This window comes from Solenopsis invicta, chromosome 1, assembly GCF_016802725.1.
Source record: "Solenopsis invicta isolate M01_SB chromosome 1, UNIL_Sinv_3.0, whole genome shotgun sequence".
In the NCBI taxonomy this organism is placed as follows: domain Eukaryota; kingdom Metazoa; phylum Arthropoda; class Insecta; order Hymenoptera; family Formicidae; genus Solenopsis; species Solenopsis invicta.
The window spans coordinates 15823910-15840815 of record NC_052664.1 but is presented as its reverse complement, the minus strand read 5'-3'; the positions used below and the strand labels follow the sequence as shown (position 1 = coordinate 15840815).

The 16906-nt window shown below is 33.7% G+C and overlaps 1 protein-coding gene across 7 annotated transcripts in view; it reads right to left on the bottom strand.

The window, feature by feature from the left end:
* Positions 1 to 16906, bottom strand: part of LOC105194346 (glutamate receptor ionotropic, kainate 2) — a 305511-nt gene that overhangs the window by 37077 nt on the left and 251528 nt on the right. For all 7 annotated transcript variants that reach the window (XM_039447762.1, XM_039447759.1, XM_039447754.1 and 4 more), the window contains one exon: positions 5609 to 5750. In XM_039447762.1, coding sequence (XP_039303696.1) covers positions 5609 to 5750 — 142 coding nt within the window. The remainder of the gene's footprint in view (positions 1 to 5608; positions 5751 to 16906) is intronic.

The window sequence follows — 16906 nt, the reverse complement described above, 5'->3', positions numbered from 1 at the left end:
GCCATGAAGAGAATCATTTGGAAGCGCAAGTTCGAAGATTACGAAAATTAGTACGTCCAAAATTTGCAGCCACGCTCAAATGAAGTGAAATATCAATGTATGTAGAAACGAATTTTTCTCAATAAAATTATAGTATCGATATTTTTGAAATGAATAAGAGATTAAAAGGATTTTCAATAAATAAGATTCGGTTCGTTGTGTGCTGAGAATAGTATTTTGTTAAGGAAAAAATCGTAACCGAATTTGTCGAAAAACATTAAATTAAATATCAATTATTAAGATCAATTATTGATGTATGTTATCGGTATTTACAGAAATAATAACGGATAAACGAGAAAATGAATATAATATATGGATATGTGTATTATAATTATTGTTATAAATATAGATTCAATAAATAAATGAATAATTAATTTATAACATTAATTAATATCTTTGAGTAAATAGGGCAAAGAACTGTTTTCGATAATAAAATATTAATTATTAATATTACATCTAAATCCCTTTACCCATTTTTTAACGATTTTAAAATTACCGATTATTTTATCATTGGAAAATCATTATGTTATCCCATTTACTCATCAGTTCCAATTACTTCACTCGATGCACATTTAATACAAAATATAATATTGTATGTATGCACTGATTATTGTCATCGCAGAAATAACTGGTAAAGCGAGGGAGCAACGACGATGAAAGCTCGAAAGTGTTGCGAGGATACGACGGCGAGTGCTGTTACTGCATCCACTCGTGCGACCTTTTTCAGCGTGGCGATTCGTTGTGTCTCTCGCATGCGACATTTTATTAACACGCTGTTTCAAACGTGCGTGTCCTTCCGCGTTACGCGCCCCGAGGATTTTGCGATAACTGAATCTTAACGCTCGTAGAGTTGAAGCTTTATTATTTAGGTCATGTGCAGTTATCGCAGCTCGATCCGATGACGATCGGGGCGTGAATATCCGTACGATACTTTTCGTTTATTGCACGTAGAAAAATAGATTGCTGCCTTCTCAGTAAATATTTCTAATAACAGGACTAAAAATATCGCTCTCTCGGAAGAAAGATTCCCGATGCATTACAATCGCATCCACGGAGATATTCAGTAGCCTTTGCTTACGCGTACATATAACGTAAGTCCTTATAGATCTACTGGACTATTTGGTTATGAAGATATTTTTGGTGTTTACGTAGAGAACAACTCTTTCGTTGTGCACCTTCGTGATATTTTATTAAAAAGAAAATTAACATTCTTCAAATTTTTTCTTCAGATCAATCTATTATTAAATCAAGAATATTATGAGATTCATCACAAATTTCACATTGTCTAAATCTGTCTGAAAAAATTAACGAGATAGTACCCCAAGATCATTTTATTTTAGATTTTAAGAAATTTTCTAAGAATATAATATTCTTTTCCCAATGATAATTATGATTATCTCTATTTTAATCTTACTTTATGATACATAAAAGAATAATAGTATTGAATCCCGAAATCTTTTATGTGGGCATGTATTCTCTTTCCGCATCCGTCTCGATACGACAGCAAAGATACGTGTAAATATACCGTAAATATACTATCGGATTTTTGTTCATCAGCAAGACTAACATACGGGTGAGTAACAAAGGGAACGTTCTTTTTTTCCTCAGTGCGTTATCATCGCGCCCGTGGCATATGATAGATCCAGCAAGAATATCGCTTTTCACATAGAACTGTGCGACTGTTACGGAGTCTATCACGAAATTTCGTTGGTCGTAACTTGTTGTTTGAAATAGGAACAACCGAACGACTCTGTATGTGGGCACAGAAAGTATCGCTGAAGACCGTTTGACAGATGTTCGATTTGCACATCGATGTTTATCATGGTGCCGCACAACATGGTGGCTCGGCAAACGAAATATTTTTCGGCAGCAAATTTTAAATATTTAATTCGCCGTCGATTATATTTGCATGATCGCGGTGATAATTGTGTATTGAAAAAAAAAAAAACTAAGAGAAAGAGCCATTTTGTTACTTTTGTTAGATATTTTACTTTTTAGAGAAGAATAAACACGAGAGAAAAATGTTTTTCCGTAGTAAAAATGTTTCGTTACTTTCGCATGTTGTGCAAACAGAAGTAGGTATTAGAAATTGTGTTTAATAGAACAAATGTAACTTTACGTAATATGGAGGATCCGTAATAACGACTGGATTTCCATTTAAATTAAGATCTTTTAGCTAAGAGTTAGCTCGAATTTTACGTGTAAACGTTTTAGAGTTTCATCTAAAAATATCGAATTATATTATTTTCATACTTAATGGTTAATTACTTTGCTAGTTTGATATTAATAAATAGTATTTGTACGTACACATTTCTTTCAAAGTAAACTTGACTTCTTTAAAAGATTTTCAGGGTTTCGTAGTTTTCTAATTAACTTCTCTAAGCGACCTTCGAGATTTCGCAGGTTCCTGATTAAAGACCACGTTGAAAGCCATTTTATTTGAACGGAATTTTACTTGAAAAGTATTCTATTTCAACGCGGAATAGGATATTCCCGACCGAGCTCAAGCGCTCGAAACTGTAACGCGAAAATCCAAGGGCGTATCATCCTAAGCGATGGATGCCCGTAATAAGTACCTTAATGGCGGCCAAGACTATAACGACTATAACAATCATCGTAACCGTAACAGGCATAATAACCGTAATGATCGCGCGGGGACTAGAACGATACGTCGACGTCACGTAAATTCGAAGGAGCAGAATGCTGATGCTAAATTTGCACGGTCTCAGGCTCCAGCGTGGAACTGCGAGAGAGCGGACTCCCATAATTTCATTGCGAAATCACTGTTTCATGAGGCGAACTTAATTCGATGAAAGGTAATTCGTCGAAAGCCAAGCGAAGTGACCGAGCAAGATTCATTAATGCTCTCACCCAGGAAAGGGCGCTCTGCTACAGTGTGTACCTATATCCGGCAACGTGTAACACAGCCATGCGGACTTCCCGATCGTGCCGCGGAAAGGTCAGGTTGATGGATGATGGCCAATTTTTCCCTCCGAGAGCCTTGACGACTGACCGACGTAAGTGAAAATAAATAGTCTCCGACGCGGGACATATCGTCTCGGGAATCGAGCGAGACACCGTTAAATTCCCCCGTGCGATGGAGATCGGTCGCGACATTAAGCAATTATTAAGCAGTTCTCCTGCCCTTCTTATCTCGAGTTTTTCCATATCGACAAATCTGGTCGCACCCGTCTAATAATTTATCACTCGTTTTTCCATTGTATTAAATAACATATTTTGTTTACTCGGTAATATTTTTTTTTCTTTTTCGAGAGCTTCGCTCCATTTATTCTTGCGATTTTTCTTTCGTTTGCGTAATAATTAATATTATGATTAAACACCCTACGCAGTTTATAAATTAATAGTTCGAGCTGATAGCTAAGTTAAACGATGCAAATTTTACAGGGAAACCATTAAGGGTGATTATATATTATTAATGAAATTTATACACATACACAGTCAGCTTCATTAATCTTCTTCAAGCTGTGATAAATATTAAACGGTATGATGTACCAATTTTTATCGTTTCGTCGAAGATACAAAGATTTTGTGATTATTAGTGTTCAGACGTCGTCGTGTTAGTAAAGAGTCAGTAAAGTAAAACGACGGAAGAAGAAATCTTGCAATGAATTTCTAGGATCCAATGTCTGCATGACACAGCTAAACATCTTGGAATTATTCCGGAATTGCGATATCGGCAATCGATGTACATCGGTCGTCAGTATTAATCCGTGTTCTTCCCGTAAAACAAACCGACCATCGTCAGTAAAGAGTCAACGGAAAGAAGCCGGAAGAGAGAAAAAGCTTGATTCTTCCGCACTCGAACAAATACCCTCGCTGATTTACATTTTAATGGATCTAAATTGAAATCTAGTAGGGGTAGAAGGGGGAGGGGGGGAAAGTACCGAGATAAATTGCGCCGCTCGCGGTTATATAGCGTGTCCGTTTAAAGCCCTATTTATTTTTTATCACTTATTGCCGTCGTGAATGTCGCGTCGGCGCGACGATACGCTTCTCGTAGCGCCTCGACCGACGCGATGCCTCCCTTTCCGCTTCCACTTGCGTCGTTGAGACGGCTGAAAATTACTAATTATCCCGAGACAGCGTCCAATTTTAACTGCAACAGGCCGACCGACGTTTCCTCTTTTTACTTGTTCGAGAATCATCTCGCGCGTTTTACACTCGCGAAACATTTTCATTATGCTCCCAATGAGCTTGAAGCAAATTGTAAAAATTAATTTTACTTCTCTGCAATTAAAAGTGCCATTCTGAATTCGTGATCTCGCGATAAGCCGCAACTTTCTCTCGCAATTAAATCGATTTTATTCACGAAAATCATTTTTTTTTCTTTTAGAACTATATTCTAATTTCATGTCGAAATGACATAATTTATATTGAGACTTATTTACATTATCGAGCCTAGAACGTTGATGTCCTTTTTAATTTAACATTTAACTTCAATCTAAAGAGCTTTTTTATCTTTTATAGAAAAATTTGGACGTTTTAATAATAGAACCTCGATTTTATAATATTTTATAAATTAATTTTATAATTTGAGAAAATTAAAATATATGTATATGACTTTTTGAGTTTTATTCTATAATAAACAATAATTTATTTACAGTATATCAATACTCATAGAAAAATATATACTGTAAGTTACTTGAATTAATATGAATTAAATTAATATCTATACTTAAATTAAATATTACAATTGTTTCACAATTGTGTATTTTACATATAAGTTCATGTATCCGCAAATTTATCATTAAGTTCATCATAAGTATTGAATTTATTCAATATATATTCTTAATCTTAGTTAATTTAATACTTTGATCAAGAATATAAAATTAAAAGAAAAATTCGATTTGTTTATTATTCTTTTCTTCGATAAAATTTTCTAATATTCTTTGAAAAGATATACATATTTCTTTTGAGTATATGGTAATGAATCTTTTTGATATCTATGACGAACATATTTTAAGTCTATTATCAAAAAAATATTCTTTGTTAAAAACAACTATTAAAAGAAGAAAAGTTAATTATAATTGTTTTTCTTAACAATAAAACTCATATTCTTCTATAGAATCTATCATATTACTTAGCGATTTCAAAGCGCGACAATAAAATAAATTATTATATTCAAGATAATGATTGACCAAATTTGCTATTATCACAAAATTATACTGCGAATGCCGCGTTGAACTATTTTACATTTAGCTGCAATCACGGTGGATCACCAACGGCGATTGGCAATCTCTGACCAACCGTTCGCGCGGTAAGCGATTTCTCGTCTTTTTAGTGGTAATTTACGAGAGGTTTGAATATTCTGGGAGTGAAGTTATCGATCTTCGTGGGAGCGCCAATTCCTTTGGCGCAACTCCCTCGACAGAGACACCGAAGACAGGCAGAGCCGCAGGTGGCTGAGACGATGAAGATCGCGAGAATTAGTCTTACAGGCAACGCGCCTGATGTAATTTCGCGACTCTTACGTCTACTCCGGATTACTTCGTGGCTTATGACCGACGGAAAGTCGATCGTTAATCGTATTTAATCTTGGGGTACCTACCAGTGAAGTGATAAGGTAACTGTGATAGTCGCTCATCATTCCGATCTGTTGCGCTTGTTTCAACACGTCGTAGATCCTTTCGGTAGAGCAGTCTAATACGATATGCGACTCCGCGGAATTCTTGATTTGTTTTAGCAGCGGCCTGAAACAAGAAACATAATTTTCTCTGTAAGATATATTTCTTAACACTAGACTAGAAAAAAATTTTGTGCTTTCGAAAGGATTTCTTGAATGACAAAACATTTAGTTGCTTCTGCGAAATACATGTGAGTAGAAAAAAGATATAAAAAGTACCATACAAAACTATTTAGTGAATATAAACTAAATATTTATATAAAATATTTATATAAAATATTTAGTTGCTATTAAAGAACGTTTCAATTACACAGTTTTTACTAAAGATATTAATCTTTTTTTCCCTAACGTATATAAAAAGGATTATTGAACATTTATAAAAGATAAAAACAACAAAAAAGGCTTAAAATATATTTAAAAAAATTTATTTCCTTACGCGGAAACACTTCAATCTTTATTTCGAATTCTTTCCGGTTTGAAAAATACAGATTAGATACGATTAGACCAAACAGTGAAAGTTTAAAGAAAATCGACAGAAAGTTTTAATTAGAATTTCCTAATACAGTTTACTAAATGTAGTTGGTAGAAAAAAGATAAATATCAAGTACATAATATAATAATATGAACCTTGGTCTTTTTCTACAGATCCGTTCGCGTGAAAACTCACTCACTCACTTGCTCTCGCAATACTCTTCGAGGACAGAACGGTTCCGATTCCGGACATGCTTTTCGTCGTGTACCACTGATAAAAATTTCATACTACTGCCGGCTCTCTGGCCTCTCGGCCGCCCTACGGGTTTCTCTCTCTCTCGCTTCCCGTCATTCAACATGCACGATAATGCGAATCTCCTTATGCAGTGGAAGTCGAGACCCAGTCTCGCGCGCCGTGGGAATTTTTCATGCTCTATGCATAATTTAGCGAAAGTGCCCTTTATGCTCGCGTTGCTCTCGTAGCCGTATCGTCCTGTGAATTTCATCTCTGTCCCCGCTCTCGTCGGCGACGATTGCATCTCTTTCCGTCTGCGACTTTATCGAATGATGAAATGAAGAAGGGCGAGTGTTGACAGAGATGGAAGTTACAGTGGTTTTAAATAAACAATTGTGACTTTCTTTAGATTACATAGATATAGATATTGGACCAGATAGATGTAATCAAATATACTTCAAGTGTTGAATTGATCCCGAATTGTATTAGAAAATTCATTTCTGGAATAATTATTGAATTATGATATTAATCTTTGAACGCACATATGCAGGTTGATCGTCAAGCACTCTAAAAGATGAGGGCTTAGTCCTCACACTAATTCAGAATGAAAACTTCGTGTGACCATATGTTCAAAACTACTTTCAAAGATACAGGGTATCGAGGTTGAAGAAAAAATTTTTCTTTTTCCCGAAAATTTCGAAAACCACTCGAGTTATTTTGATGGATTTTAGGTATGTTTGAAGGATATGAAGACAATTCCTGTGGTTTTCAAAATTTTTGGAAAAAACGAAAATTTTTCTTTAATTTTGAAAATAAGCCATTTTGGACATGGAAAATTTTCATCTTGAATTACTGTGAAGAATAACTTCTTAAAATCTTTTAAATTAATGACTATTCTGTATATATGTGTATCTTAATGTGTCGACTTGGCATTACGATCATACCTTTTCTTCACAGCGGCAGTTTACTATAGCAATAAGTTTAACGTGTCACGTATTTCTCACAATACACCCTGTCCTTGGATAGTTTTATGATATTACAGAGAAATAACCGTGAAACGCCTCGAAATATTGCAGCATCATTTCGGCATTTCAACACGATTACTCGTATTTTGTCACCTCTCAGCTCCATAAGGCTTATCGTATTTTCATCGTGTTGACCGGCAACTCGGCTGTTATCCGAAACTATTCCGAGAGTCGTAACTAATGTCACTTGAGAAATTTTCTATGACTCTTTCGACATGAGCTTAAACGCTTATTTGATCAGTTATGGTTGCACATCAAGTTTTGTTTAAAAATGTTACACACTTTTTGCGACATGTACTATATTTAATCCTTTCAATGCTTAATACTTTTAACAAATAAATCTTAATCTTATACGTAATATATTCTGTTTACCTGTAAAGTTCTTCATCTATATATTTTTTGTTCATTAGTTTGATTTATTCTTAAAGCTGGACGTGTTTACACTGACGTCTACAACATCGAAGGGTTTAATTTTTAAACATAATTTTTTTTTGCAACATACACGCATGTATGTGTTTTGTATTTTATTCTTTTCATATTTTTATGTGCGCGTGTATAATAAATATAGTGACGTTCGAACAAATCGAACAAATCAGACAAATTAATCCATTTTATTTTGTTTATTACCATCAATAATGAGAGTAACGCGTTCTGTTTTATCGAAGAAATATAAAGTTTTTGTAAACAATGCGTTCTAGTTTGACAATAGCTTTCGCTTCGATGAATCATATCTGTATTTGCATTATTTATCATTATTAACGCACGATTGACAATTAATATGATAATTACGAATATGGTATTATTTGCTATTAATGTTATCATTACTATGCAATTGCGTAATGATTGTCACTCTAAATTAGTTATCCTGTCACGTTTATATCGATTCTAAGCTATGCGTTTTCTCTCTCAATTATATTGACGGTTATAGATATTGCAGCAATCACGTTGTGTTAACGGATAAACCCGAGGTAGACACTCAATACCAAGGGTTAATGTGTATTATATGTGCGTGCAGAATAATTCGCCGATCAATTTTGCAAAGTTTGCATATTACAAGAATGTATTACGAAATTTCTGCGATTTGTTTCGCGATAAGGATGCTGACTTTCCGTTGCATCAATTATGCAAAACCCGATATTACAGAATGTACAGAATGTACAGAATACATGAGATTCTTATTTCGAAAATAATGGATCAGCATTTCAATTTTTTAAGCATAAATCTTCGCGATATGCAAATATAAAGCAATATAGTGTTATAGATTTAGATATCAATTTTGCGAAATTACGGATTGAAGAATCTAATTGTTAAGATTTATTAAAATGTCATAAATCTTATTACGGGTTGTTATTTGTCAAAAATAATTTAATTCACTTTTAAAACGACAGTTTATGTAATAGTATACCGATCGTTTCTGAACGTAATGCTTTTTTCGGTCATTGCGGATTTTGTATCGCCGAAATATGTGATAATAATGACTTTCTGCGCGATATTAAATTTTACAGCGTAAACTACAAGAGGCATTAAAGATCTCAGTGATTTTTCGATTTTAAATTATTCGGGGAACGAAAGGGATCGATTCCCCTTATTAAAAGAGATTGTTGATTAGTGAGGATTTATCGGCCAAAGGGCGCTGTGTTTCGTAAATCGTGTTTCGTAATAAGCGAAAGTCAAGTTGGTACCGTCCACGATCCTTTGATTATTTTAACCGATCAATTAAATTTAAGAGTAGCCAACTGCAAAATTAAAAATCGATTGAATTATATTGTTCTTCTTGTCCATTTCTTGCAAATTATAATTTATTTATAATTAATATAATACTTTAAATTAATAAGTAATTTTTTATTTAGAATAATTAATAAATAGGTTAGGAAAAGTAGATTTTGCAGTTGATCATCTATAAATTTAATCAGTTGATTAAGCTAATTGAAGTTGGTGAGACCGAATATTTCTTGCCTTTATTTCAATATGTAATTTAAGTAAAAAATTTTTTTTATCACTAAATGTAAAAATTCAGAACGAACCCATATTCAAGAGGGGAGAAGAAATTAAACATATTTTACAATACAAAAGCGATCGAAAGATACATTTTATAGCGAGCTTTCTGAAAATTAATTAAACAGAGAGAAAATCGAAGATGAGTATAGTTACGAAGAAGTTGCCGAAATTTTAATCAATATAGAAAATAAACATTTTCAGTAGAACATTGAAGTCGATCATATGTGAAATTTTAGAACTTGATGAAAACATACTGATAAATTAGAAACAAGAAAATATTGCCTTTTATAAACGAAAATCTGAAAAGAAATGTATTGTTATAGTTTAAGTCATAAAGCAGTTTGTGTTTTGCAAAGAATGTGCATCATGTTTATAATAATGCATACAACTTGATGAGTTTAACTTGTTGCATATATCTATCTGCACATTTTCTATAATGTCAGAAAAAAGAAATCCTGTTAATATTTCTACAATAACACATTGATTTTTTATAATAAAATAATTTTTTTCTCTCTTATTACCTTTTTTCCTATTTTTTACATATAAAACAACAGATTTTTAAATTACTAAATAATTACACTTGTTTAAAGCGAGCACTGTTACACTATTTTTTTTTATAAGTACTAACTTTGGACTATTTAAAGTTAAAAGAATTTTTTATGCACGTATAAAAAAGTTATGAATTTTTTATTGCAACAACGCATTTTGCTGATTCTGCCTTAAATTCATACAAATAAAGTAAAAAATGTTTCAGACCATGCAAATGTATAAATATATTCCTAAATGTTGGAAGAGTATAACAGCATTTTTTTCAGATTTTCTTTTTAGAATCCAAAATTCTTCGAAAATCATGTATCGAATCTTAGTCTGATTAACAGGCAGTGAAAAACAGGGTAGTCTGCGGAAAGTTAAGAGAGAAGATGATAACTACGGTCATATAATCATAGATATATTTTTATGATATCGGTCATGCGCAATATAAACTTTGTCAACGATAAAGAATCGATACGTCGCTTCGCAGGAGAAACGACTCTCCACGTTCGAACCTCTTTCCCTCTCGACATAATTCTTGGTTTTGCGATGTGTACTCTCGAAAGAATCAAACAGCCTAACGTAATACGAGAAAACGTCTTCCATTTGCTCTTTTCTTCTTTTTTCATCACAAGGAAGCCACTTCTTATGGTACTTCAGTCAACCGTCACCGTCATTCCAGATAAGCTTTTGAGAGATGACTCGTATGATAGTCAGCTTCCTGAGAGAGGTTGCGGGACGAGTGAAAGACTCTGTACCGTCTCGAAACATAAAACGGTGAGAGAGCACAGTCACGGAATTTTTAATCTCCTCGCGTGTGGCAAGAAAGTTACGAATGAACGCTACGGATCTGACACCGCTTCTGAATTGTTGAAGACAACAGATAAGAATACAAAGCAGGACTCGCAATTGCCGCTCATTTCTTTCTTTTTTTTTTGTAGATATGAAAATCATGTATCATATTCATCTGCAAAGACGAATATGATGCATGATTTTATGTAGTTTTCATATCTTATTTTTAATCTATACATATTCAGAAAATATATATAATTCAAGTTAATCATAAATTTTTAATGGAAGAGTCAAAGTAAACTATAATTTATTGTTATAGATTGTAACAAACCAAAATTCTGTTTGTGACAAAGATTAATCTTTCTTTCTTGCATAACAAAATCAATAATATGTACATAAATGCTTTTTTAAAGATATATCCTTTTAAGAAGAATATCTTTTTACACCGGTATCAAATCTCATTTTATAAAACTTGTTATAATTTTGTACTTTGCAGATACTTTCAAAATCTTTCTGCACAGTTTCTAAACAAATGAGAAGTATTATTTAATGTGTAACAATAACATTGAAGGGAATGCATTACTACAAATAATATTTATTAAATAAATTCAAATAAGATTTTAATCACTTCGCTTGCTAAGATATAGTAAATGTTACGTCAATGCACGACGTAGCGAAAGCAATTATTCATCAGATATGTACTATCGAGATGTGGGTTCTCTCGATTTATAATGATGGAACGACGGGGGACGACGCACGGATGAAAAACGCGTCCAGCAATTCGATATGCTCGATAATCAATATCCTGGATGGTTACGCGCTGCTCCAATATTTGCTTTTCATCAAGAAAATACAAAATGCTGAGAACATATCAATTCCGCGGCCTCGTTAAATGATGCAAATCCGCATGTGATACAAGATGCTATTGAGACATGGTATCTAAACATGCGTTTTTTTGCCTTTACCTTCCCCCTCCCTGCCGAAATATCATATCGCAGTGATAATATTAAAGATATTTGGCTTTATAATACCAGTTAAAAGTTATCGAAATTTTTAAACTGCAAGTTTCTGTTATTCTTTTCTTTCTGGATGGACAACAACAAACAATTTCGATCGTGAATTTTAATCTTGAAATCAACTGCAAGGAAGAAAATAATGAAAAATTTGACTTATAATGGCTTATACAGTGAAAATAATCCTATTTTGCTACAATTTTAGATAAATATCTTGTAAATGAGTAAATAAATTCAAATGAATTTTTGCAAGAACATTTATTAAAGTTTTATTAGTACGTGTAAAAAAAATTTTATTTAATTCTTAATGCTTCTTTAATAAATTTACAAATAAGTATTACAAAACGCAATTTCACGTAAGAATCAAGAGTAAATAAAAAAGACTAAATAAGTAACTTGGACTAATAAGAGAATTATTATATATTCAAATTTTACACAGATATTTAAACGTTATAATAGAACAATCTGTAAAATTTTTATATTTTTAATAATACTTTGAAATGTGACAAATACATCCTCAAGTACTCTTTGCTTTCTTAAAAGAAAAATTATGACGCACTACCATACATGTATGTACAACAAAAAGAAAACTTTTTTGCAAGCTCCACGATAAAAATTTCTTTTATTTATTTTTAAGACTAAAATTATATAATTCACCTATTTTTAATTATATCGAAAGCAACTTACAATCGTTTGATACAATACTTAGATACGATATAATAAAAATTTACGTAGATCTGGTATTACGCTAATTTCATTCGTACTGTCATTTTAATTCAATCCTGGTGAATGATACCGGGCAATCTATCGAAATCAGATAATCAATAAAGCACAGTTGCGTGAGTCAATTAAACGCTTTATTGCGGCCACACGTTGCAGGAGAGATACTTCTACTCAGTGCTTGGCATTTAACGCGTTTCTGCTTTACAGAGTGTTTTCATCGTCTCGAAAAGACTTACGAAAGTAATAAAAATAACGTGGTGCATTGTCAGTATTATTGTGTGTTTTATAACGGCCAAGTTCTTTTTCACCGATTTAATTCTCTTCGATTTTCGGTTTTGTGATTCACTGTTGACCCTATGAGAAGACTCTCGATAGCCTCTCGAAGTGACTGTGATTGTGATTGCAGTGCTTGGCTTGATTAGAAGAAGCATAAGACTAAAATAAACGCGCTATTTATTGATGGTTGGCGAAAAACAAATTTTAAATTGCATATCTTATTCAAGCTTGAACGAAAATTTATTTAGCGTTTATAAAAAAATCATTTATTATAAAAAAAACAAAACAGCGTTATGATTGAGAAGTTTTGTGTCGTATGAAATATTGAAAATCTGACTGAATACAAGTTGGCATGTCTTGTTATAGACTATACGAATGCACTCTATTAACATTAAAAAGAAATGTGAGTAAATAACTGTAAAATATATTTTATTTATTTATTGTTAGATATTTTAAATTATTTAAGTAGTAATTTTGTACGCGGTTTTTTAAATAAATGTTTAAAAAATAACGTTATAATTTTTCTATCAAATCCTGTGAAGTAGAAATAGCTTAAATAATGATTTCACTTCAGTTCTTTAAAAGGACGACTTGGTTGAAGTTAAGTGGACTTTAAGTATACGCCTCCAATAAAATAATTGATCTTTTGTTAATTATATCTGCTGTTTTGTTATACCTTTAGCGATCTTATTTCACCTGTCGACGGGATTTCCTTAGCGAAGATCCAACTCTGCGAGTCGGTTTTGAGTGAAGCGGAAGCAGAAGTTGGGACAGAGGTGGAGGAAGATAAGCGAGCTTCCTGTTGTTATGTACTCTTAGGTCGCCCCGAGGGAGAGAATCACTGCGTCAGTTACAGCGAGGCTAGGTTACGTCATGCCTTTTCTTTTGGCGAGTCTCGGGAGGCTCCTTTGGCGCTGAGTCGGATGAATTTCTCTATTGGACCGGTCTACAAAAAGGACGGTACTCCGCGCAATACTTTGTCACAATGTCGGTCTGTTCCGCGAACTTGGCCATCTTGCTATCCTCGTGGAAAAACTCACAGAATTCCACTCTCTTTGTTATATTACGTTCGTTGTTTTAACGAATTATCCCCAAATGTTCTGTCTTGAAAGTATTCCTTGAATAACATTATGTAGCGGCGCTGTACGTACGTGTATGAAATTAATTAAGTGCCTTTTGAAAAAAAATTCCCAGTTTTATTTCCTTGAGACATATCTGCAGTAGAAACTGGTATTCTCTCTCGTACTTGTTACGTTAAAATTTGTAAAAGCTCACAGTGACATAATTTGAACTTTGTTCTCTTGAGCTACTTAATTCTCTGTGTCATATCTCTGTGGAAAATATATGCTTACGTATGATTTAATCTTTTTTACTTTGTTTCAACGTAACATTTAATTTTGATTTTGGACGATATTTTTCACAGAATTACTTTTCTATTATATTTTTAAGAGAAACCGGAATTAGGGAAGTCAGTACTGTCTTGCAACAAAGCCACGTCGCAGTTGAATTCACAATTTATTTCAAAATTCTAATATAATATTTATAACTTTCTCCCTCTCTCATATAATTATTAATTTATTATATTAATAAAAATTTATCAAGTCTTTTAGTCTTTGACTCGTTAAGAAGATTAGTCCTGCCGTACACAAAATGCCACAGTATTATTTTTTCTAAAGAATTTTTTACCCAACATAAAGAGGCTTTTAACTAGATTTTACATAAAAGTTGTAAAAAGAGTTTTTATATAATACCATGAAGAGAATTATTGAAAGGAGAAATAACTATATGATTTTGAAGAATAATTTTACTTTCTTTTTATTCGAGATATTCGGGGAATAGTTCGGCCATGATAGACACGCAACGTTACTGCGACATACGTTATGATCATAAATTGGTCGGGTACCTTTCAGAACGGAGCAGCGAAGACGAAGTCGCGAAGTTCGCGCGTAAACGTGAGAAACAAGAGCGTCCTTAACGCTCCACGCTCGGAATTAAGGCGATAAGAGCGCCGGCAGGAGCAATAAAGGAGAAGCGCGGCTTATTTCCGGGTCTGCTTGCCGAGGTTGCCGCAGGAATACCGTACAGATGCGCGACGGAACAAATTTTCTCGCGTCGCCTATAATTTTAAGAGAGCTGCACCCGACTCGTGGAAGCAAGATAAATATCTTCCCTCTAGCGCAGGAGAGAAAGACAGACGGAGAGGTAGAAAAGATGGCTTTTTATTCGTTTCAACCTCTCTCTCTCTCTCTCTCTCTCTTCCTAAAATTCTCTACTCATAGCATGAATTTCAAGTCCCCAAAATGACACCGAGCGGCACTGCTTAACAGACAGTCTAAGAAAGAGTAGAGTCACCTAACTGCTTGATCATTGGACACGGGAGATATATAGGGACGACCGTCTTGCGAGTTCACGGTTGAGTAAGGCGCTTCGAAGAGATAGCGTACTTCTTTGTAGCTTATCCGGCAGTCGTGTGAAACTGTATTCTCAAAGTAACCGCAGTTGGAAAAGTGTAACATACACCGAGCGTAATCGTGAGACGGATAAGCGCGCACGGCGATATTTAGAATATCTTAGAATAAATTCTCTCCTTATCTGCATGACAAACTTCACAAAAGTAGATTCGAATTGGCACATCTTATCGAATCAGTTGTGTTGGAAGTAAGTATAAATTTCGTAAATATGTATGATTCGATTTAAATACTGCATAAAAAATTTATGAGGTTTGAAAACTGAACACATACAATTTTATAATTATAAACGTTTTTTTTTAAATACAACTTGATTAGATATTTGTCAGCGAAAAATGTTAATGTCAATTTAGTTTAAAGATGTATGTGTCATATCTCAAAACATTGCCAAAAATATAAAAATTTCATAGATTGTTGCATTATTGTGTTTGAGTTACCGTGTAAAAAAGGACATTTGATTTATTGGTTTAAAAGTTATTTAATTTTTTGTTTACTTTTAATTCTTATGTAAAATCGCGTTTTATAGTACTTATTTACAAATTTGATGTGAAAGTAGTATTACCAATTAAATCAAAATTTTTACGTACACTAATAAAACTGTGATAAATATTTGTGTAAAAAATTTATTTAGCTCGACGTTCTCGTTTAAAAGTTATTTATTTAAAACTGCATCAAAATATAATAATTTTTGTTGTAAAAACCATTATAATCAAATTTTTCATTGTTTTCTTGTTTGCATCTAGTTTCAAGGCTATTTGCAACCAAAATTTTTTGTTATTGATTAGGAAAAAAAAAGAATAAATCTAGGCCGGTATTCATAGTCGATTCTTATATTTAAAATAGTCTTAGGTATCATCGTAAGATGTCATCAATCAATCAGACAGACGTATTAGCAGCTGGAGACATTACTTAACATGATCTTAAAATGAGAATCGGCTATAAAAATCGGCTCTAGACAGCCTTTTTAAATTTCAATAACTTTAGCTTGTATTATATAGCCAAAACTTAAAAATTGATAAATTGAAATGGCGCTTTTTATTATTAATCTATAAGCGGATATACGAAAGAGGGAGAAAAAGAGCGAGGGATGATAATTTTCGATTTAAAAATTCAATTAATTTGTAACTGAACGTGTTCTGAAAAGAGATGTGTACCGCGAGGCTAAACAATTTACCGCATTATGTGGAATTTCCTAATTAAAATCGAGGTAAACTCACGTTAATTGGATCCTGCAGCGAACATCGGCGCGGATCTCTATTAGGGCTCTTTACGACGTGAAAAATTGCGTACACAGGTCGTACATACCAGACAAGTCGAGTTATATATTGCGACGGCTTTATCAGCCGCGGTTTTTTACTCGGAGATGTGTTGCACGTGTCCGAGCATCAGTTTGTGACGTTTCCAAAACGGCGGCGGTACGTGCGAAATATGAACCTGATCCTCGCCACGCCCAGCCCAGGATGGATCGTCCCGCCGACTCTCGTCTCTTTTTCGCGTCAGACGCGTTACGGACGCATATCCTCTCCTTCCACCTGCTTCGTATGACGGTACGAGAGAATCGGCGATGCGAGCAAAAGTGTAAGCCCACCGACGGCAAAGCACCGAGGAGCGAATCCGGGAGCGCTTCATAAAACGAGGAGAATAATTTCACTTCGTGGGCGCGCACGGATTAATTTCACATCAAAGCACGC